The sequence below is a fragment of the Megalobrama amblycephala genome, linkage group LG19, assembly GCF_018812025.1.
Source record: "Megalobrama amblycephala isolate DHTTF-2021 linkage group LG19, ASM1881202v1, whole genome shotgun sequence".
In the NCBI taxonomy this organism is placed as follows: Eukaryota; Metazoa; Chordata; class Actinopteri; order Cypriniformes; family Xenocyprididae; genus Megalobrama; species Megalobrama amblycephala.
The window spans coordinates 23,099,321-23,120,622 of record NC_063062.1 but is presented as its reverse complement, the minus strand read 5'-3'; the positions used below and the strand labels follow the sequence as shown (position 1 = coordinate 23,120,622).

The 21,302-nt window shown below is 39.9% G+C and overlaps 1 protein-coding gene and 1 pseudogene across 1 annotated transcript; both read left to right on the top strand.

The window, feature by feature from the left end:
• Window positions 1–1,064: 1,064 nt before the first annotated feature.
• On the top strand, window positions 1,065–5,804 carry LOC125254797 (extracellular calcium-sensing receptor-like). Its single transcript, XM_048169625.1, has 6 exons — window positions 1,065–2,032; window positions 2,366–2,657; window positions 2,858–3,673; window positions 3,804–4,031; window positions 4,170–4,293; window positions 4,383–5,804. The coding sequence occupies exons 1-6, from the start codon at window positions 1,809–1,811 to the stop codon at window positions 5,291–5,293; spliced, it is 2,595 nt and encodes an 864-aa protein (XP_048025582.1). The 5' UTR covers window positions 1,065–1,808; the 3' UTR covers window positions 5,294–5,804.
• Window positions 5,805–14,300: 8,496 nt separating this feature from the next.
• On the top strand, window positions 14,301–21,096 carry LOC125253918 (annotated as a pseudogene).
• Window positions 21,097–21,302: the final 206 nt, after the last annotated feature.

Here is a 21,302-nt window from a genome sequence, read left to right as displayed (position 1 = left end):
TCAGGGCAACAATAGGGTGGGTATGGCTGTATATTGCTGTATGTAAATGATCCTTGGAATTTGAATATAAAATTTACCATTGTGTAAATGTGCCATCAGGGCAACAACAGGGTGGTATGGCTGTATATTGCTGTATGTAAATGATCCTTGGATTGCATTTTTCTAAACTTTTAAGAGGAAAAAAAATATACCAGATATAGTATATAAATTGTGCTTTGAAATATTGGAATGATAAAATGTATGGAAATGATCAAATAGACTTCTTATACTTCACAGTAAAAGGTGGTTACCAAGTGTCCCTTTGGCATCTCCAAGTGGCCTTTTTGGAAAGGTGCCTAGACATGCACTGAAATAAATGATTGTAAAAATGTTTTGCTTGTATCACCTTCAAATTTTAAACATATATTGATTAGACATATGGCTTTAGTTTGCTTATGTTTCCAGGCCCCTATGTATCTGCCTTTTGCATTTTTCATTTCCATAAACAATTATTATGAAAAAATATATATATATCCATTGTGTTTGAGCTTTTTTATCTCTGAATAAAGTCTTTCATAGTAAACTGTCAAGTGTCAGCTTTCAAATGATACCTTGGTTTTGTGTGTAGTCCGGAGGACTTGTTAGCAGCAACCATTTTATTTTGGGTATGTCATTTTTCACTACCTGGCCAAAAGTGGGGGTGACTGGTAAGGGGTTAAAACTTAAAAGGGAGTTATTACTAAAGTTATACAGAAGCAGTTAGGTGTCTGGGTGTCTGGTCTGAGTTTAACAATGTGTTATAAGTTGAACAGTTTTCCCTATGTGCTTAATTCATGTTGTGACTCTTAAGTCATTTAAATATTCATTTACAGCCAAAGAAGGTTTATGATTCACATTATTACATTAGTATAATTGTGGATTTCTGGAGTTAAAAAGAAAAAAGACAAATAGTTATATATACAAATGTATGTATATATATATATATATATATATATATATATATATATATATATATATATCCTTGTGATATTACTGCACTTTAAAGAAAGAGTGATGTTTATTTTTGTAAAAACATGATTATTTTGTGAATGTGAGTGTGAAAGAAAGATGTCACCCACTGATATGTGGAGAGTAAAGAAAAGAAAAACTGTATTGAGGTGTTTAAAATTGAAAGTAACAAACGGACTCTGAAAATGAAACATGTTTACACTACGGGAATGTTCTTGTTTTATACCTTGACTTGAGAAATTTGTAATAAAGATACAGAGATTTGTATATGAAGATGGCGGTTCGCTCTTTCACTCACTGATTAAATGATTCTGTTTTCCAGGGCAGACAACTAGAAGAGCTGAGAGTAGTGAACCCCAGTCAAATTCATTTGTTACTCCAGTTACACTATTTTGAAACTTGTAACACTTACAAATGTTGTTAAACTTTTAAATGTTATTAAACAATTCATATTATCATGCACTTCTTGAAAATATTAATATGGCATTAAACTTAAGTTCATATATTATCTAATGCACAAAAAGTGTTAAAGGGTGTAACACAGCATAAGGGTTAATACTGCAAATTACCCAAATACATATACATATTTTACACACATACAATGTCTATAATTTCATCAGTACTATTGCCCCCCAAAGCAAAATATTAAATAAATAAATAAATGTAGGGTAGAATAGGAAATTATAAAGGGATGGGAATGTGATGTTGTGATTTCCAGGAATTCCCACTTGGCACCACCTACTCATTTAAAATAACATCCCTCACAGCCTTCATCACAACTTAGTGAGCAGAGTGGGCGAGTGGATCAGAGAAAGAGGGTGATGTGGGCCACGCTAAACATCTGCCTGTATCTGTCCCTTAAATGCATCTCAGCAGCTTCAATCCTCCTCAGATCAGGTACTTGTCAGCTCCAGGGACGCTTCATGTTGAATGGGGTGTACCAGGACGGAGATGTTATACTTGGAGGTCTGTTTGACGTTCACTTAATTACTTTGTTACCAGAGCTGAGCTTCAGAATGCACCCAAAGCCACCATACTGTGAAAAGTGAGTCTGGGGCCTGAATGACTATCTCACTATGGGAAAAAAAAGACTTTTGTTGCTATTGAGGTTGGATACTGGTTATGGTTAGGGACAGGTTTGGTGGTATGGGTAGGTTTAAGTATGAGTTAAGGTGTAAGGGATGGGTCAACAGTGTAATTATATATGTAATTACAGAAATTAATTACAGATATATAATTACATGCAAGTACTTTTTAAACTGTATTGATACTGCATTGCATCAAATGATTAATTTAAATGTAAAACCTAATATAAATTGGACCGTATCATTTAATATCAACATTTAACAGTTTTTTTTTTTTTTTACTTCTTTCTTAGATTCAATATGGAAAACTTTAAGCATTCACAAATCATGGTTTTCACTATAGATGAGATCAATAAAAATCCAAACCTGCTGCCTAACATCACTCTTGGTTACCAAATTTATGACAACTGTGTGAGGCTAGGAATGGCGTTCCGGGCTGCCATGTCTCTGGCTAGTGGGACACAGGCTTCCTTCTCCAATCTCAACTGCACTGGCCCTCCTCCAGTGATTGGGATTGTGGGGGATCCAGGATCAACTCCATCCATTGCCATTTCCAGTGTGCTGGGTCTATTTCGTGTTCCTATAGTAAGATGGGATGAAAAAAAGTAAAAATACATTATATGCATATTTTTGCACTATATGTATATTTTTGGATTTTTCAAATACATTTTTAGCCAAATATATTGTATCTTAACACTATTTTCTCAACACATTGTTTCTAATGTGTATGTTGATCATTCATCTATTTTTCTGTCTCATGCATTCTCTCCATCTCCTCTAATTAGGTTAGTCACTTTGCCACCTGCTCCTGTTTGAGTGACAAGAAAAAGTATCCCTCTTTCTTCAGAACAATTCCCAGTGATGCCTTCCAGGTGCAGGCAATGGTTCAGATTTTGCACCATTTTGGATGGACCTGGGTTGGTCTTCTCTACAGTGATGACGATTACGGTATCTATGCTGCTCAGTCCTTCCAAAAGGTTGTGCAGCTGTTTGGAGTTTGTGTTGCTTATTCTAAAAGTCTGCCCCAAAACAACACTAGAGAAATTCAGCATATAATGGGAGTGATTCAAGCTTCTACAGCTAGAGTGATAGTTGCTATTTCGACTTCATCCTATCTGCTGCCTTTGATGGATGAAGTGGTGTTGCAAAATTTGACAGGGAGACAGTGGATTGCAAGTGAAGCTTGGTCCAACTCACCTACATTTCGCACTCCACGTTTCCTGCCCTTTCTGAAGGGCACACTGGGCATTGCCATCAAACGTGGAGAAATCCAGGGACTTCTTGAATTTCTTTTACGTCTCCGTCCCAGCAATGATCCAAGAAATAATATGCTGAAGATCTTCTGGGAGAACATGTTTGGGTGTAGTTTTGTAACAAAAACAGATGGGGAGCAAGTAAAAAAGGTGTGCACAGGACAGGAGGATCTGAGCACCACAAATACAGCATACACTGATGTTTCAGGGTTAAGAGGATCCTATAATGTCTATAAGGCAGTTTATGCCCTAGCATATGCGCTTCATGACCTGATGCAGTGTGAGGAGGGAAGAGGACCATTCAGTGAGAACAGATGTGCTGAAAAAACAAATCTGAAACCCTGGCAGGTAAGACCCACAGATATATTGCAGATTCTCTCCAGGCATGTAGAAGATCTGCAATAGCAAAATATGTGCTCTATATCAATTCAAATTGAAGATAAACATATAATACCTGACCTGTCTTCAAACTGTACAGCTGGTCCACTACCTTAAGAAAGTGAACTTCACCACAGGCTTTGGGGATCATGTGTCATTTGATAAAAATGGAGATGCCCTTGCCATCTATGATGTGATGAACTGGCAGCCAAGCTCTGATGGATCAATGAGGGTCCAAACGGTTGGCGTAGTAAATAAGGGGGTGGCAACAGGCATGGTGGTCACACTGGATGAGAATGCAATATACTGGAACTTTGAGGCAAAAAAAGTAATTAGACATTAAACATGTTAACGTCATCCTTTTTGCATATGTATAGTCTAAATGCTCATAAATATGAAAAGACAAATAATAAATCAATAAAACATTGACAAAAACATTTCTGATAACAGATGATGTCTCTTTCAGCCCCCAAAGTCTGTGTGCAGTGAGAGCTGCCCCCAAGGCACCAGACGAGCCAGGAAGAAGGGCCTTCCTGTCTGCTGTTTTGATTGCCTGCCATGTGCAGATGGAGAGATTTCTAATAGAACAGGTGAAGAGATTATTATTGGCAAAATTGGAATACAGTTTAAAAGTAATTTCCTTTCAAGTGTACACATTTTGTCTGTCTCTTACTCACAGATGCAGAGTGCATGATGTGTCCAGATGATTTCTGGTCCAATTCAGATAAGGATCAGTGTGTCCCCAAAGAAGTTGAGTTTCTATCCTATGAGGATCCACTGGGCATCTCTCTGACCACTGCATCTCTGCTTGGCACCTGCTTCTGTGCTCTTGTGATGGGTATCTTCGCTCATCATCGTAACACTCCCATAGTACGCGCCAACAATTCAGAGCTCAGCTTTCTGCTGCTGGTGTCACTCAAACTGTGTTTCCTGTGTGTGCTGCTGTTCATTGGTCAGCCGCAGTTGTGGATGTGTCAGTTAAGATATGCTGTGTTTGGCATAAGCTTTGTCCTGTGTGTCTGCAGCATTCTGGTCAAGACAATGGTGGTAATAGCCGTGTTTAAGTCATCTCGACCAGAGGGCAAAGATGCAATGAAATTGTTTGGACTACGTCAACAGCGATGCACAGTTCTGGTCCTAACAGCCATCCAGGTTGTGATATGTGCAGTCTGGCTATCAACTGCTTCTCCAACTCCCCATAAAAACAACCAGTATATCCGCTCTAAAATAGTATATGAATGTGCTATTGGCTCAGTGGCTGGTTTTTCTATGCTGCTGGGATACATTGGATTGTTGGCAGCAGTAAGTTTCCTGTTTGCCTTCCTGGCACGAAATCTTCCAGATAATTTTAATGAAGCAAAGTTCATCACTTTCAGCATGCTAATCTTCTGTGCTGTGTGGATTGCGTTTGTTCCTGCATATGTGAGCTCACCAGGGAAATATGCAGTAGCTGTTGAGATTTTTGCCATTTTAGCTTCTAGTTTTGGATTACTGGTGGCTATATTTGGCCCAAAGTGCTATATCATCATTTTATATCCAGAGAGAAACACTAAAAAAGCCATCATGGGAAGAGAAACACAAAAGAGATAGTTTTATATTATTGTGATGTTTCATCTTTGTGTAAAATTATTTAAAATATTTAAATTCCTGCTGTTTTATAGAATTATAATCATTAAAAGGATAGTTCACCTAAAAATGAAAATGATCCCATGATTTCCTCATCCTGAAACCATCCTAGGTGTATATGACTTTCTTCTTTCAGATGAACACAATCAGAGATATATTTAAAAATATCATGGCTCTTTCAAGCTTTATAATGGTAGTGAAAGAGGGTGTGATTTTGAAACCCAAAAAAATGTATCCATCCGTCATAAAAAGAATCCATACGGATTCAGGGGTTAATAAAGGCCTTCTGAAGGAAAGTGATGGGTTTTTGTAAGAAAAATGTCCATATTTAAAACTTCATTAATTAATAACTAGCTTCCAGCAGATGGCTGTATTCATCAATTTGCGACGCATGGCTCATGACGACTTGGTCAGTATGTGTAAATCCACCCCTATACAATCACAAAAATAACAAAAATAATTCCATCAGTGTACAGCTCCTACCTAACATCTTAAATAACAGAAATTTTCATTAAAAGTTTTAGAGCTTTTTCCTTGTTTAAATTAAGATATTTTAATTTAATTTTATGATTTTTTGTTTGGCAGCCACTGCTGCCAGTCATTTGACTTTTTTTTATGATTTTTTTACAGTGTAAAACTGTTATTTTACAGAATTTTCCTAGATTATTATGATCAAACACCTTCAATAAAGTGACAGTGTGAAAAGTTCTACAGAGAAACACTGTTATTTTACAAATTATTACAATAAAAAAACCTTCAGTAAAGTGTTAAAGCATGCTAAAATTCTAAATGTATTTATTATTCATGAGGGAATAATTACCTAATAATTCTAAAGGAGTCTTACACACATGATGTAGGCTACAGTTAGCCTATCTGTGCAACACATATTATAGGAGTGGTATCATGCAGTGCAAGAGATGCAGATAACTTGATCATGACCCTTAAGAAACTTTAATTAATGCTGTCACGTAACATATCTGCTTAAAGGTAAAACTGGCTAATTACAACATTGAAATAAAAACATAAAGCCTGTACAAATAGGAAATTGTGAATGTAGATAAATAAAAACACACAGTGCACATTTCATTTATCTACTAGCCTATAACTATGTCATTTTGGTTGATTGGTTGTTTTCTTATGAGAGGTACAGAAATGTGTCAATCGCTGCATTGATGATCGTGGTTTTGAGTATTGATACATCTGCCATTTTCGAGGAACACAAGAACACGCAGTAATCACAGATAATTTAATCCAGATATTTTAATCCAATCTGCAAACTTGTTTGAAGAACCAAATTAGCCAGAGTTCTGTTATCACGATTAGATAAGATCCGCCATCTGTCAAATCATCTCAGATGTATTAAGCGAGGTACGAAGAACAGACCCCAGAAGTGGACAGACACATAAAGAGCAATCCTCCTCCAAATCTCCAGTAATCAGCTGGATCCTTGAAAGAAAGAAAGAAAGAAAGAAAGAAAGAAAGAAAGAAAGAAAGAAAGAAAGAAAGAAAGAAATTGATTCACTGAAAAGTCCTTAAAAAGGGAGGATTTCATTTTTGTATCTTTCCTTTAAACAACATTTAACGGTAGCACTTTATTTTACAGTACGTGTACTTTCCTGGTACATATGTAGTAATTATGTTGTACATACAGGTAAAAGAGTGGTAACACAAGGTACTTACCTGACATGTATGTACATGGGAACTAATAAGAAACACTGCTGTACTTTCCAATGGTACATACATGGTAACTACTTTGTACCTATAGACAAGTGTCGAGTAATAACAGGTGCTTACTTATAGTGTCCGGATATGGTAACTAACAGACACATTACTGTACTTACTAATGGTACGTACATGGTAAATATTTTGTACTTACAGACAAGTGTGGGTAATAACAGGCACTTATGTGTGGTAACTAGTAAGACACATCACTGTACTTATTAGTGGTATATACATAGTAACTATGTTGTACTTATGGACAATTGTCAGTAATAACAGGCACTTACTAGTGGTATATACATGGTAACTATGTTGTACTCACAGACAAGTGTGGACACAAATAACAGACACTTACTTAACTACTGTGAAACAAATGTGCTTACCAAAATTATACACTGCAGTAACTATACAGCACTTCATAGTGTTAATACTTATCAAGTAGTCCTTTAAGCAAGGCTTTTGACACATGACAACTGAGTATACCAAGTACAGTAGTGTTACTGATCTGTATGTATGTCATCAAAATACCCCTATTAAGTGAATTATTGTCCTGTAAAGATTAGGCAAGTTGAACCGCAAAAGTATATCATCCAGTACTCAAGAAGTATCTTGTACCATGATTATACCTCACCCTAAGTAATGTGTAATTTACGCATTAACTAACTGGTATATTCACTAGTACGTTCATAATAAGTACATGGAAATAGGACTGTAAAATAAAGTGAACCCTTGTACATAAACCTTACATAGGAATTACCAGCTCTTACTAGGTGTAACGTACGCATTAACTAACTGGTATATTCACTAGTAAGTTCATAATAAGTACATGGAAATAGGACTGTAAAATAAAGTGAACCCTTGTACATAAACATTACAAAGGAATTACCAGCTCTTACCAGGTGTAACTTACGCATTAACTAACTGGTATATTCACTAGTACGTTCATAATAAGTACATGGAAATAGGACTGTAAAATAAAGTGAACCCTTGTACATAAACATTACAAAGGAATTACCAGCTCTTACCAGGTGTGTGTGTGTGTGTGTGTGTGTGTGTGTGTGTGTGTGTGTGTGTGTGTGTGTTCAATACTCACTGCTGTGTGTGTGCACTTGGAAGGGTGAATTGCAAGGCACAGATTCTGAGTATGGGACACCATACTTGGCTATAAGTCACTTCAGTTCTACCAGAAAGACTCGGGAGGCAAGATAACGAAACACTGATATTTATTATTGAACAGCAAGCAGAATATAAAGTTAAATGTTCTTTGGTGTAGGCCCCGTCCGTACCTCATGTCCTGAGGGTTGCAGCCTTTGCGTTTCCTGCCTGAAGCTGAAAGCAGGGGCGTAGCCGACCCCGGGGAGTATGGACAGGGACCATCCTGGTGGTGGTGGGGAGGATGGAGGTGAAAGTTTGCGTCAGTATCTGCGAACTCAGACAAGTGTAAGTACCAATATTTTATACTCCAAGTGTTAGATAATAATTGGTTAGATCTGAACTAATAAGTGACGTAACATTTGAGTCTTCCCGGCAGAACTTGCACTAGAGCTCCATTTCTACCAGAAAGACTCGGGAGGCAAGATAATGAAACACTGATATTTATTATTATATTTATTAACAGCAAGCAGAATATAAAGTTAAATGTTCTTTGGCGTAGGCCCCGTCCGTAGTTCACGTCCTGAGGGTTGCAGCCTTTGCGTTTCCTGCCTGAAGCTGAAGGCGGGGCATAGCCAACCCCCAAAACTGTGATGAGACATGACCGCCAGGGCAAAGAGTTCATTGAGTTGAAAGGAAAAAAGCTGTTATTAAGTTTAGAAAAAGTTACACCAGATCCTTGAGAGTCATTCTTAGAATGCTTCAGGAAAAGAGTAAAGAAATTGGGTGAAAAACATAAATCAGAAAAAGAAAGACAGCGGGCAGGATTGAAATGTTTAGAATCTGAGGTAAATTCCCCTGGGCGCATAAAGCCATAGAAAGCTGATAAAAACACAGCTTCTAGCAGAATGTTTATATAAGGGGAAAAGAGATCATTGCGGATGGAAATAATTAATCTTTGCAAAATAGACAAAGTAATTGGAAGGTGGTGATCTGAAGGTTTACTGGAAGAGTTGGCAATGCCTTTGAGTAACAAGCGAATAGATGGTACGGTGAAAAGACTTGGATAATTAGGATTAAAATACCTTGCATAAAATTGAATGCCTGCGAGCAACCTACGAATGGAAGAAATTTTAAGATTGCGATTTTCGAAATTGTGAACTAGAAAGGCACAAACAGTCGAGATCAAAATGGGAAATAACATAATCTGAAAGGAAAAGCAAAACATTAGAAATGAAGACCATGTGAAGTATAAGCCTTAAGTGTGGAGGGAGCCACGCCTTTTGAGATATAGTGACTAGCCTATTTGAGCAATTGGTCTAGTTTAATATGATCCTTGCTAGCGGGGGGCAGGGTGTTGGATCCTGATTGGCTGAAGGGCAGAGCCATCTGAAAGCCTGAAAACAAAAACGAGAAATTTAGTCAGCTATGATATTACAGTGACCAGGAATGTGCGCGGCCATAATTATGAAATTATGAACGACGGATTACCAAATTAAACGTCTCAAAAATGGCATGATCGTCAGATTAGAAGATCTACCTTTGTTGATAATAGCTACCGTGGCTTCGTTATCACAAAACATTATAATACATTTGCGTGACCACTCCGAGCCCCAGAGTACACTAGCTACCGCTAAAGGATAGATTTCATGAAGAGCGGAAGAGACAGAACCTGATTCAGGCTTGGGAAATGTGTTTGGCCATTTCTCAGCAAACCATTGCCCTTGAAAGAACCCCCCAGAGCCAATAGAAGGGGCAGCGTCAGTGAACAATTGCAATTCTTCCGACAATTCGGGAACATCATTATAGAAAAAGGAAATACCGCTCCAATTATTTACTAAGCGAGACCAAAATCTGAGATTAGACAAACACCCTTCATCTACCCGAATCGGGTCGCTTAAATTTGGCATGGAGTGAGCAAGAGTTAACAGGCGAGAAATAAATGACCTGCCTTGAGGAATAATACTCATCGTGAAATTTAGGTGGCCGAGCAGAGAAAACATATCGCGCTCAGATACAGATTGTAACGAAGAAAAAGATTCCAGAAACGTCCTGATTCGTAAAAAGCTTCTCATTTGGAAGAGAGGCTTGCATGTTGTCAGTATCGAGTAAGATGCCTAGAAATTCTAGTGAAGTAGAGGGGCCCAGGGTTTTCTCTTCCAAAAGGGGAATGTCGACGTCACTAAAAACCTGTTTAAGTATGTCGAGAATTGAAGTTTGGGAAGAAGGAAAATCGATCAGCAAAAAGTCATCAAGCAAATTTAAAATGAATGGAAGCTTACAGGCATTTAGCAGTTTAGCTTGCGGTATGATTAGAATGAGGAGAAGACACTCTTGAGCTGGCACAGCAGTGGAAAGACTGAAATTTGCCATAACAGGCGGGGCAGAAACATCTTGGAATGGCGTCTGGATCGTAAGATGAGAAGCTGGCAGTGCAGAAGAAGTCAAAGGCAGACACAATGAAAAGCTTGATCCAGCAGGAGGAGGAAAATTCGTTGGAATTGCTAGAGAGGTCGTAAGAGGATTAGCTGAAAGGTTAGAATTTGCGAAGGAATTTTCGAATTTCGACACCTTCGATTCTAAGCCTTTGACAGTGTCTGAAAGGCTTTGAACAACCTGGATGAGCTGAGAATTAATATCCACAGGTTCGGAGACAGTCGGAGGAGATGATATCCATGCAGACTGTGAGAATCTTTTGGCTGGATGTGGAGAAGACGACTTGGCGGACCTCTTCTTGCCGGCTTGTTTGGTCTGGCCTGACGGCGGTGAAGTTGATGCAGTGGTGTCAGCCGTAAGAGGTGGACTACCTAGGGTAGCAGATCTTCTCTGGATAATCCTTGGCTGACAGGTATACCGACAGCCTCGAGAGTGTTGATTATTTTATCCGAAGACCACTGAGCCCATGAGGAGTCGCAGCACTGAATGCGCGTACTACGACGCAGAGGATGAGGAGATGGTGGGACAAATTCTTCATTGGAATCTGAATAGTCGCACACGGTTTGTCTGTTAAGAGACATTATTTGGTTTGCAACTGAGCGCTAGTAACTGAACGTTTGCGTCAGCATCTGCAAACTCAGACAAGTGTAAGTACCAATCTTTTATACTCCAAGTGTTAGATAATGATTGGTTAGATCTGAACTAATAAGTGACGTAACATTTGAGTCTTCCCGGCAGAACTTGCGCTACAGCTCCATTTCAATTATCTCTATTGCAATACAGAAAATCCTTAATGCAATCTGCTAGCTAGCAAACACAGTTTACTGCATGGAACAAGCTGATTGGTCTGTTGCATCTGCAGCCAATGAGCTTGCTGCTCAACATGTGGTAAGCAGCTCAAATTAAATCTATAGCCCTATTCAAACAGGACTAGTTTTACAGGGGGTCGTTAGAGAAATTTGCGTTTCACAGACGTACTTTGAGATTTTAATCCTGTCCTAATCTGCTATGTCTGTGATTTTCTCACACAACCTCTGTAAAAATTCCAGAGCAAATTACCTAGTGTTTTTCAGAAAACCGGTCCTCTGAAAAAATCTAATCCCATTCGAATGCGAATGTCTCTGATTGCAAATATTCTACTAACGCTTCACCTCATGAGCTTTTTGACCTACATTACATGAGCTACCGTATGTGCATCAATCTTCCGTATACTTTCATTTCATTTCAATATGGATAGTATTTGACAAAAGAATAATGTTAAAACTAACAAATAGAGCCAAATCGCAGAAATTGTTAAGGTGGCCAATTTTTAATTTCAGTGTCAAGTGCTCACATATTTATTATAAACAGCCACTTGTACAACTCGTAAAGTTTACTTAAATATTGTTTTAATAATAAATTAAAATGATATCTATAAATAATGGATATATATACATCATAAATGATGCATGTAAATACAGTACATTAGCTTCTGTAATGCCCACATCCAGAACACACACACTCCCATCTCTGTGATAAACATGGAAATGTAGTCCGGTCCGAAACGGTACATGAAATAACAGATGTCAAATGATAAGAATTGTAACTCAAATGTCATTTAAAAATCTAGTCCCTTCCGAATAGGGCTTATGTCTCCTTGAAGTTAATGCTAAATTGGTTTGTGTCCTTTTTTTCTATTTGCTCTTTGGCTTCTGCTATTTTTAAATGTGTTTTTAAGGTTTTTCATGTCACAGTGCTCAACTAATCTACATCAAAATTCAATTCATCAATCCATCATGCTCTTTAGGATTACAACAGTCTGGGTTTCTGGTTGTACCTACGATATCTAAGTCCACTAAAGGAGGGAAAGCATTTTCACATTTGGCTCCTAAACTCTGGAATAGCCTTCCTGATAATGTTCAAGGCTCAAACTCACCCAGTTTAAATCTAGATTAGAGACACATCTGTTTTGCCAAGCATTCACATAATGCATTTCATAACCTTGTACTCCAGTTATATCAGATCAAATGCACATGATTATCTTTGGTTAATGTGATGAACAGCAGCTACACTATTTGTTTTCCATTTTCTTTTCTGTTTTATCTAGGGATACCCATCCCGAGTTAACGAGAGAGTACATCAGCTCCAGTTTTTTATCCAGCCTCTTATGAAGACTTCAGATGCCTCAACACCTGTGAGGACTTCAGATGATGCAAACTCTGGATCAACATGCACCAATGTTGCTATATATCCTAATCATTTGTTTATGATTAGGATACAGCCTCAAGAGGTGCATTTCCGGTGTTGTGCTGAATTTTGACTCCTGCTACCTGATTGCCCAATCCTCACCCCACCCTGCAACAAAATTCTAAACAGTACAAACACAGTATTTTTTATTTATTTATTTATTTTATTATTATTATTTATTTTACACAGCAAAAGTGAAATACATGACTGACATCTAGAGGACATTCTGAGAAAAAAAAAAAAAAAAAAAACTTGCAAGTAGAAAACATGGATAAGTAGATATAATTGATTAAGCAAATTATTTATCTCTTCATTATCTTTAAAAAAAAAAAAAAGCCTTTAGAGAACCTATCTGAACAGCAATAAACTGTGCATGTTTGGGGGAAATTTTGAGTTTCTGTATAATTCCCATATGATTTTACTTATATGCTTATGGTTAAATGATTTTGTTTTTCTCAGAAGTGCTTAAGTATGCCTACTTAGGGTGACAAGTGGAAAAACTCTGAAGTGGTAGACGTTCCTAATATGGTAAAAGGACAGAGGCTTCAGCCTTGGAGGTTAGAAATATAAAAGTGAGGGGAAGCTTTTGTTCTTTGTGTTACACTCTGCAGCTACTTGTGTTTCTGTTGACTGTCAGGAAGTATGACCATATTAGCCTGGATCTGTCAACACTGCATTGGCTCTCTATTAAACATCATATAGATTTTAAAAATATTGCTACTTACTTACAAATCACTAAATGGTTTAGCTCCCCAGTACCTGAGCGAGCTCTTAATGCATTATAGTCCTTCACATTTATTGCGATCTCAGAATTCTGGACAGTTGACAATACCTAGATTATCAAAATCAACTGCAGGCGGTAGATCCTTTTCCTATTTAGCACCTAAATTTTGGAACAGTCTTTCTATCGCTGTTCCGGAGGCAGACAAACTCTGTCAGTTTAAATCTAGACTAAAAACACATCTGTTTAAACTTGCATACACATAACACATTATCTACTTCTATAATTCAATTTATGTAAATTGTTAGGCTGCATAGATTAGGTCAGCCGGAACTGGGAACACTTCCCATAACACCTGATGTACTCGCTACATCATAAGAAGAACTGCGTCTGTGCTAATATTAGTCTCTCTCTGTTTATCCAGAGGTTTGCCGCAGCCTGCCAGATCCAGGCCGTATCCAGATGAGATGAAGGACCTGCATCTAGACATGATGATAACGCAGCCCTGACGTTTTAACTAAGGTATCCCCTGTGAAGGCCTCCTTCCCTTTCCTTTCCCTATGTATAGATACGACGTTATCAAAATTATTCCAATTCACATAGATCCGCAGACACAACTAATTTTTCTGTATTATGCGGACCAGACAAGTAATTTGCCAATATCACTTTTTAAAAAAGACAAAGCTTCTGCACACATACACACGCAAACTTAATAGACTAAACACGTAAATGAACAGCAAGAATACATTAAAGGTATTTGGTTTTCAGTAGAAAATATGTCATTTAACAATTTTTACAACGGAAGTGATTCAATCAAAAAACAACTTTTGTCATGTCCCTGGGCTGATCTGTCAGTTGTTCCCCTGTCTGTCGTGTGTTGTTGTTGTCATCTGTAGTACATGTGTGCGCTGTAATTGTGGCGTCTTTCCCCGCCCCCTTGTTATTCCATTCATCATCTCGTTATTGTTTCACTCTTTCCACCTGTTCTGCATCAATTAAGTCTCCTATTTAATCCCCTCTTGTGTGCTGTCTTGTGCCAGATCGTTGTTTGTGTTTTGTGCCAGCAAGCCTTCAGCTTTGTCTCATGTTCCGCCGTGTTGTGATGCTGTTTGTTTTTTCACCTCTCCTCCTGAATTCCCAGGCTGGTCTCCCCTGCATTCAGTCCTGGTTGCGCTCTCCGTGTTCCCGCACGGATTGCTGTGTCGCTGCCCTGCCTCACACGCTGCCTGAGCGCCACCCGCATACCGCCTCTACTGCACCCCCTGCTGCATGACACCGTCCTATTCAGGCTCTTCTGCGGCTGTGTTATTCTCTGAAGAACGCTGCTCTAAATTTGCTTTTGAGATTGCTCCTGTCTGGATTATTGACTGCTTTTGTGTTGAATATTTGAGAGGACTTTTGTGTTGCCTTTTGTTTAAAAGACTTTAAAATAAACCTTTTGAGAGCCTGCAGACTGAGTCCGTGTTCTGATCCAAACTGACAGAACGATCTGGCCAATTATGGACTCAGCAGGCACAGATCCCCTCAGGTCAGCAGTCACTCAGCAGGGCATCCTCTTGCGGTGGGTGAGAGAGAGAGAGAAGGAGAGATGTGGATGACTCTGTATATTACTCTATATCTGTCATTTAACTGTATATCTGCAGATTCAGTCCTCAGATCAGGTACCTGTCAGCTCCAGGGACGCTTCAAATTGAATGGAATGTACCAGGATGGAGATTTTTATACTTGGAGGCCTGTTTCATGTTCACTTTTTCACAGTGTTCCCAGAGCTGAGCTTCAGAACCAAGCCAGAACCACCATACTGTGAAAAGTGAGTTAGGGTCCAAAGTGACTACAAACCATAATAATAATTAATAATTAATAATTAATAATAATTAATAATTGATACTAAAAATGTAAATGTTAGGTTCTCGTTGCCCTCTTTTATCTCAGCTAACTTGCTCACATGATGTATTGACAGCCGTAATTCTGCCTTGGCAAAGAATCTATATTGAAACCACTGTAAATTTAACCAAGTATGCACAATAGGAGGGCTTCATAAGTGATGCTTGATTTCAAATGTTTTGTTTTTGTTTTCTTTTTCTATGCATTAATGCTTGCATTAATTAATATTTTAATCTCTTTAAAATCCCTTCATATCATCATTTATCTTGTTTTTTTTCTTCTTAGATTTAATGTGGAAATCTTCCAGCAGGCTCAGACCATGGCTTTTGCAGTGAATGAAATTAATGATAATCCAACCCTGCTGCCTAATGTAACTCTTGGTTATCATCTTTATGACAACTGTGTGAGACTAGGAATGGCGTTCCGGGCTGCCGTATCCCTGGCTAGTGGGACAGAGGAATCCTTCTCCAGCCTAAACTGCACTGGCCCCCCTCCTGTGATTGGGATTGTAGGGGATCCAAGTTCAACTCCTTCAATTGCGATTTCCAATGTTCTTGGGCTGTTTCTGTAACGATCACCGTCTGCTCCTGTCAGTTCCCGGACTACACTTCCCACAATCCTCCCTGCCAGTCAAATGGATCCCTGCCTGAGTCCGCAATCATTACAGAAGACTTCGCCGCCACCACGATCCAGCAGCTTCCCCGGAGAGCATCTGCACGGTATGGACATTACTCAATTGTTGTTGTGGAGTACGCAGGACACACGATCATTGGAGGAATATGTAGCGGAATATTTGGACATTGCACAATATTCAAACTTGCCTGACTGCGCACTAATAGACTTCTTCTGTGATGGTGTGAACCAACCACTCAAATCTCAACTCATCCATGAGGGACCCCGTACATCTCTAAGTCATTTCATAGATTATGCTTTATTGACTGTTGGCTCTCTGTTTACTGTGGGTGTTGCGGAGGAATGCAACACCTCGCTTAATCACGTAATGGCTGCCGCACCAAAGGACACTCACAAAATGGCGGCCCCCATCACAACACCAGTCTATTTCTCCGCTGATCGCCTGGAGCCTTGTCATGTCTTCGCTGATCACCCAGAGTCACGTCACGTCTCGAGACCCATCCGGGAGCAAAGAGGATTGGTGTCCAGTGTGAACGATCCTCCATTGACTTCAGCACGTGCAGCTGGCATTCCTAAGCCTCCATCGGCCGCTTCTCTCTCAAGCCCACCGGTCGCTACGCACTCAAGCCAGCCGGCCGCTTTGCACTCAAGCCAGCCAGTTGAAATCCCTAAGAACTTTTTTGGGGGGGGGCAGTATACCTGAGGGTGGGGAGCTTGTAGGTGGGGACCTTGCCCAGCCACTGCCGTCATCTGCCTTGGAACTGTTATGGCCGTTTATGGACTCTGACCCATTGTGGTCATTTATAGACTCTATCTTGCCAGGGCTGCCTGAACCATCTGACCTGCCGTGGCTGCTCAATCCACCTGACCTGCCGTGGTCGCCCGAACCACCTGACCTGCCGTGGCTGCCCGAGCCACCTGACCCGCCATGGTTACCCGTGGCACCTGATCCACTGTGGCTGCCCTGGAATCTGCATTGGAGACCATGTTCCCGCTGTAACTCCAATGCACCCACCCTCCCTCCCTGTTCGTGCCATTTACGTCGCGAGGACACGCCTTCCGGAAGGGGGGTGTTATGTAACGATCACCGTCTGCTCCTGTCAGTTCCCGGACTACACTTCCCACAATCCTCCCTGCCAGTCACATGCTCACTCCACACCAATCACCTGTTGCCACATACAGCCTAGCACACTACACTAATCACCACACCCAGCTGCAGCTCATTACCAGGACTATAAAGGACTTTCACACACACCACCTCACAGCGAAGTCTTGCTAACTACTGTTACAATTCTAAGCTTTATTATTTCTGTCTGCCTGTCTGTTGCCGTTCCTGCCTGTTACCTGTTTTACGATCCTGTGCTGCCTACCTCTGACCTGTGCTTTGTATAATGTCTTGTGAGTTCTGCCTGTCCTGATCATTGCCTGTTCCTTGACCACGATTCTGCCTGTCCATTGCTGTTCCTGGTTGCTCCTGATTGACCCTGCCTGTACGACCACTCTCACTTTAATAAAAGCTGCCAATGGATCCCTGCCTGAGTCCGCAATCATTACAGTTTCGAGTACCAATAGTAAGATGGGATGAAAAAAGTAAAAATATACTATGTGCACATTGTTGCACCTTTAGGTTACATGTTGTGTTTTTAGCTATATGTCCTAAATTTGTTTTTTACAGAACCTACTTTGGAAAAATATTCTGGTTAAAAAAGAAAAAAGAATAATACAAAAGCACTGATGGAAGAGGTTGTGTTGCAGAACATGACAGGCAGGCAGTGGATTGCAAGTGAAGCTTGGTCCACCTCACCTGTATACCACACTTCACGTTTCCTGCCCTTCCTGGGGGGCACACTGGGCATTGCTATCAGACGTGGAGAGATTGAGGGTCTTCATTAGGGGTGGGAATCGGAGGGTACCTCACGATACGATACGATCACGATAAATGGCTCCCGATAACATCGCGAGTTAGCGATTCTGCGATAATCGATATATCGCTAGACAATCCTATAATGATACATCGCGATATTGGTCTTAATATGAAAACAAAATGCACGTGAAAAGGTTATAAGTGCAGGTTAACGGATAAATCCGATCTTATATGTACATTTAATAGAGTTCACGTCACCGAAAGCAAGAAATATGAGGTGCATTTTATTGACCATCAGTTAATTTCAAAATCAAAGACTGCAATAGGAGAGAGCGGCGCCAGCACTGGTATAAGGTCTCATTACTTTTAATGAAGATAATTGTGTGTTGTGCGTCTGCGACTTACTTTCACTTTCATATGCGGCAGTTTGCGCGTCAGCTTGCTGAAGAGATCTGCGGCGATGTGTGATGCAGTAGCGTTGTCATATCTGACTCTCACATGTTTCAGTTTTAGTATTTTTGGGAGAAGTAAAATTTACATATGTAGTTTCAACAACCAGATGCATTTAGACTGAGCATAGACAGTTTTGACTGGAATGCGTCCCAGACCATCTCCTGAAGTGGTTTGAGCGATCGGATTTAAATCCATCTCAAATGCGTTTTTAGGCATTTAGGCATTTAGACCTGGTCTTTTCACGATCGGATAGCTATCCGATCAGAGAAAATGCATGAAGTCACCAGGTGCAAACAGACCCTTTGACGTTCTTCAAGCGCTTAGATATACACGGGAGCGTTCGAAAGCATGCAGGCGTCTATCAGAGGATCCCTAATATATGCTTTCAAATGCTCCCGTGTATATCTAAGCGCTCGGTGAAGAACGTCAAAGATATCTACGACTGTCACATCAATGGTATAAAAGTGCGTCAAGACTTTGAACTTAAACGTGGCTGGGGCATCTATTTTACTCACACTGCTGTCCGCCATCCTGTTAATAACCTCTTTTTCTTAGGCTAGTTAACTTAAGTTCACGTTTCCCTCATTCATGTGTTGAGCGCCGCCTTGAAGTAGGACGCTTTGAGCAAAGAAATCTATATATAGCGCTTTATTTTTTTAAATTAAAATATCGATATTTGGCGCAGCGATACGATTCTCGTATCGCACAGAGAAGGATGACGATATATCGCCATATCGATATTTTGTCCCACCCCTAGTCTTCATGACTTTCTGCTACGTCTCCACCCCAGTAATGATCCAAGAAATAGTATAGTGAGGATTTTCTGGGAGAACATGTTCAGGTGTAGTTTTGGAAATGAGGGAAGTGTGATAGATGGAGAGCAAGTGAAAAAGGTGTGTACAGGACAGGAGGATCTGAGCACCACAAACACACCATACACTGATGTTTCAGGGTTGAGAGCAGCTTATAATGTCTATAAGGCAGTTTATGCCCTGGCACATGGGCTTCATGACCTGATGCAGTGTGAAGAGGGGAGAGGACCATTTAGTGGGAACAGTTGTGCTGACATAATCAACCTGAAACCCTGGCAGGTAAGAACCACATGTATAGTGCAGATTCTCTTCAGGCATATGGAACAGCTGAAGGTGGAAAATCTAAATAAGTGCTGTATATTAATTAAACACTTGCTCTGTCTACAAACTGTACAGCTGGTTCACTACCTCCAGAAAGTGAACTTCACCACAGGCTTTGGGGATCAAGTGTCATTTAATAAGAATGGAGATGCTCTGCCTATCTATGACGTGCTAAATTGGCAGCCGAGTTCTGATGGATCAAGAAGGACTTACACAGTTGGTGTAGGTAATCAAGGGGCGGCAAAAGAGATGGTGCTCACACTTGATGAGGATGCAATATACTGGAACTTTGAGACAAAAAAAGTAATAAGCATTACATGTTAATGTCATCCTTTTTGAAGCAAAGCAAAAGTGTAGTCTGAATACTAGTCAAAGCTATGCTAAAACAAATGAATAAATAAATGGAAAGGCTAAGCTCATTATTTAAAAGAGATGACAAACATACCAAATAGCATATCTCTTGATGTCTACCATGATATCGCTTTCAGCACCCAAGGTCTGCGTGCAGTGAGAGTTGCCCCCCAGGCACCAGGCAAGCCAGGAGGAAGGGTCTTCCTATCTGCTGTTTTGACTGCCTGCCCTGTGGAGATGGAGAGATTTCCAATACAACAGGTGAGCAGATTATTTTTGGCAAAATTTTAATATAATTTTAAAGTAATTTAATCTTCAGTATTTTTCTTATATACAGATGCTATTGAGTGCACAGTGTGTCCAGATGAGTTCTGGTCCAATCCAGATAAGGATCAGTGTGTCCCCAAAGCAGTAGAGTTTCTGTCCTATGATGATCCTCTGGGCATCTCTCTGACCACTGCTTCCCTACTTGGCACCTGCATTTGCGCTCTTGTGATGGTCATCTTTGCTCATCACCGTAACACTCCCATAGTACTCGCCAATAATTCAGAGCTCAGCTTTCTGCTGCAATTGTCATTGAAAATGTGTTTCCTTTGTGTACTGCTTTTCATCGGCCAGCCGCAGCTGTGGACGTGTCAGTTAAGACATGCTGTGTTTGGCATAAGCTTTGTCCTGTGCATCTCCAGCATCCTGGTCAAGACTATGGTGGTAATAGCTGTGTCCAAGTTATCTTGACCAGAGGGCAAAGGAGCTATGAAATGGTTTGGAGCAGTTCAACAAAGATGCACAGTTCTGGTCCTAACAGCCCTCCAGGTTGTCATATGTGCAGTCTGGCTATCAACTGCCTCTCCAACACCCCATAAAAACAACCAGTATACCCGATCTAAAATGGTTTATGAATGTGCTATTGGCTCAGTAGCTGGTTTTTCTATGCTGCTGGGATACATTGGACTGTTGGCAAGCTGACTGTAAGCTTCCTTTTAGCTTTTCTGGTGAGAAATCTTCCAGATAATTTTAATGAAGCAAAGTTCCTCACTTTTAGTATGTTGATCTTTTGTGCTGTGTGGATTGCGTTTGTTCCAGCATATGTAAGCTCTCCGGGGAAATATGCAATAGCTGTGGAGATATTGCCATTTTAGCTTCTAGTTTTGGTTTACTGGTGTCCATATTTGCCCCAAAGTGCTACATCATCCATCTACATCCAGAGAGAAACACTAAAAATGCCATCATGGGAAGAGATACACAAAATAAATAGTTTTACATTATGGTTTAAAATTGTGAAGTCAGATTTTCCACTACTTTATCATTTTAGGATTCACCCCTGTAAACAAATAAGCGAAAATGTTGCAGTGCTTGCTGTTTTGTTATGATTTGTTTGCTTTAAAATAGCACTGTTTATTAATTGTTATACTGACTTTTATATGTTTTGTCCTCTTTGCAGTTTACCTCCTTTACATGTTC

Coding starts and splice junctions, on each gene's coding strand:
- LOC125254797 (XM_048169625.1), top strand. CDS start 1,809: ATGTGGGCCACGCTAAACATCTGCCTGTATCTGTCCCTTAAATGCATC. Junction 2,033..2,365: donor AAGCCACCATACTGTGAAAA/GTGAGTCTGGGG, acceptor CTTCTTTCTTAG/ATTCAATATGGAAAACTTTA. Junction 3,674..3,803: donor CAAATCTGAAACCCTGGCAG/GTAAGACCCACA, acceptor CAAACTGTACAG/CTGGTCCACTACCTTAAGAA.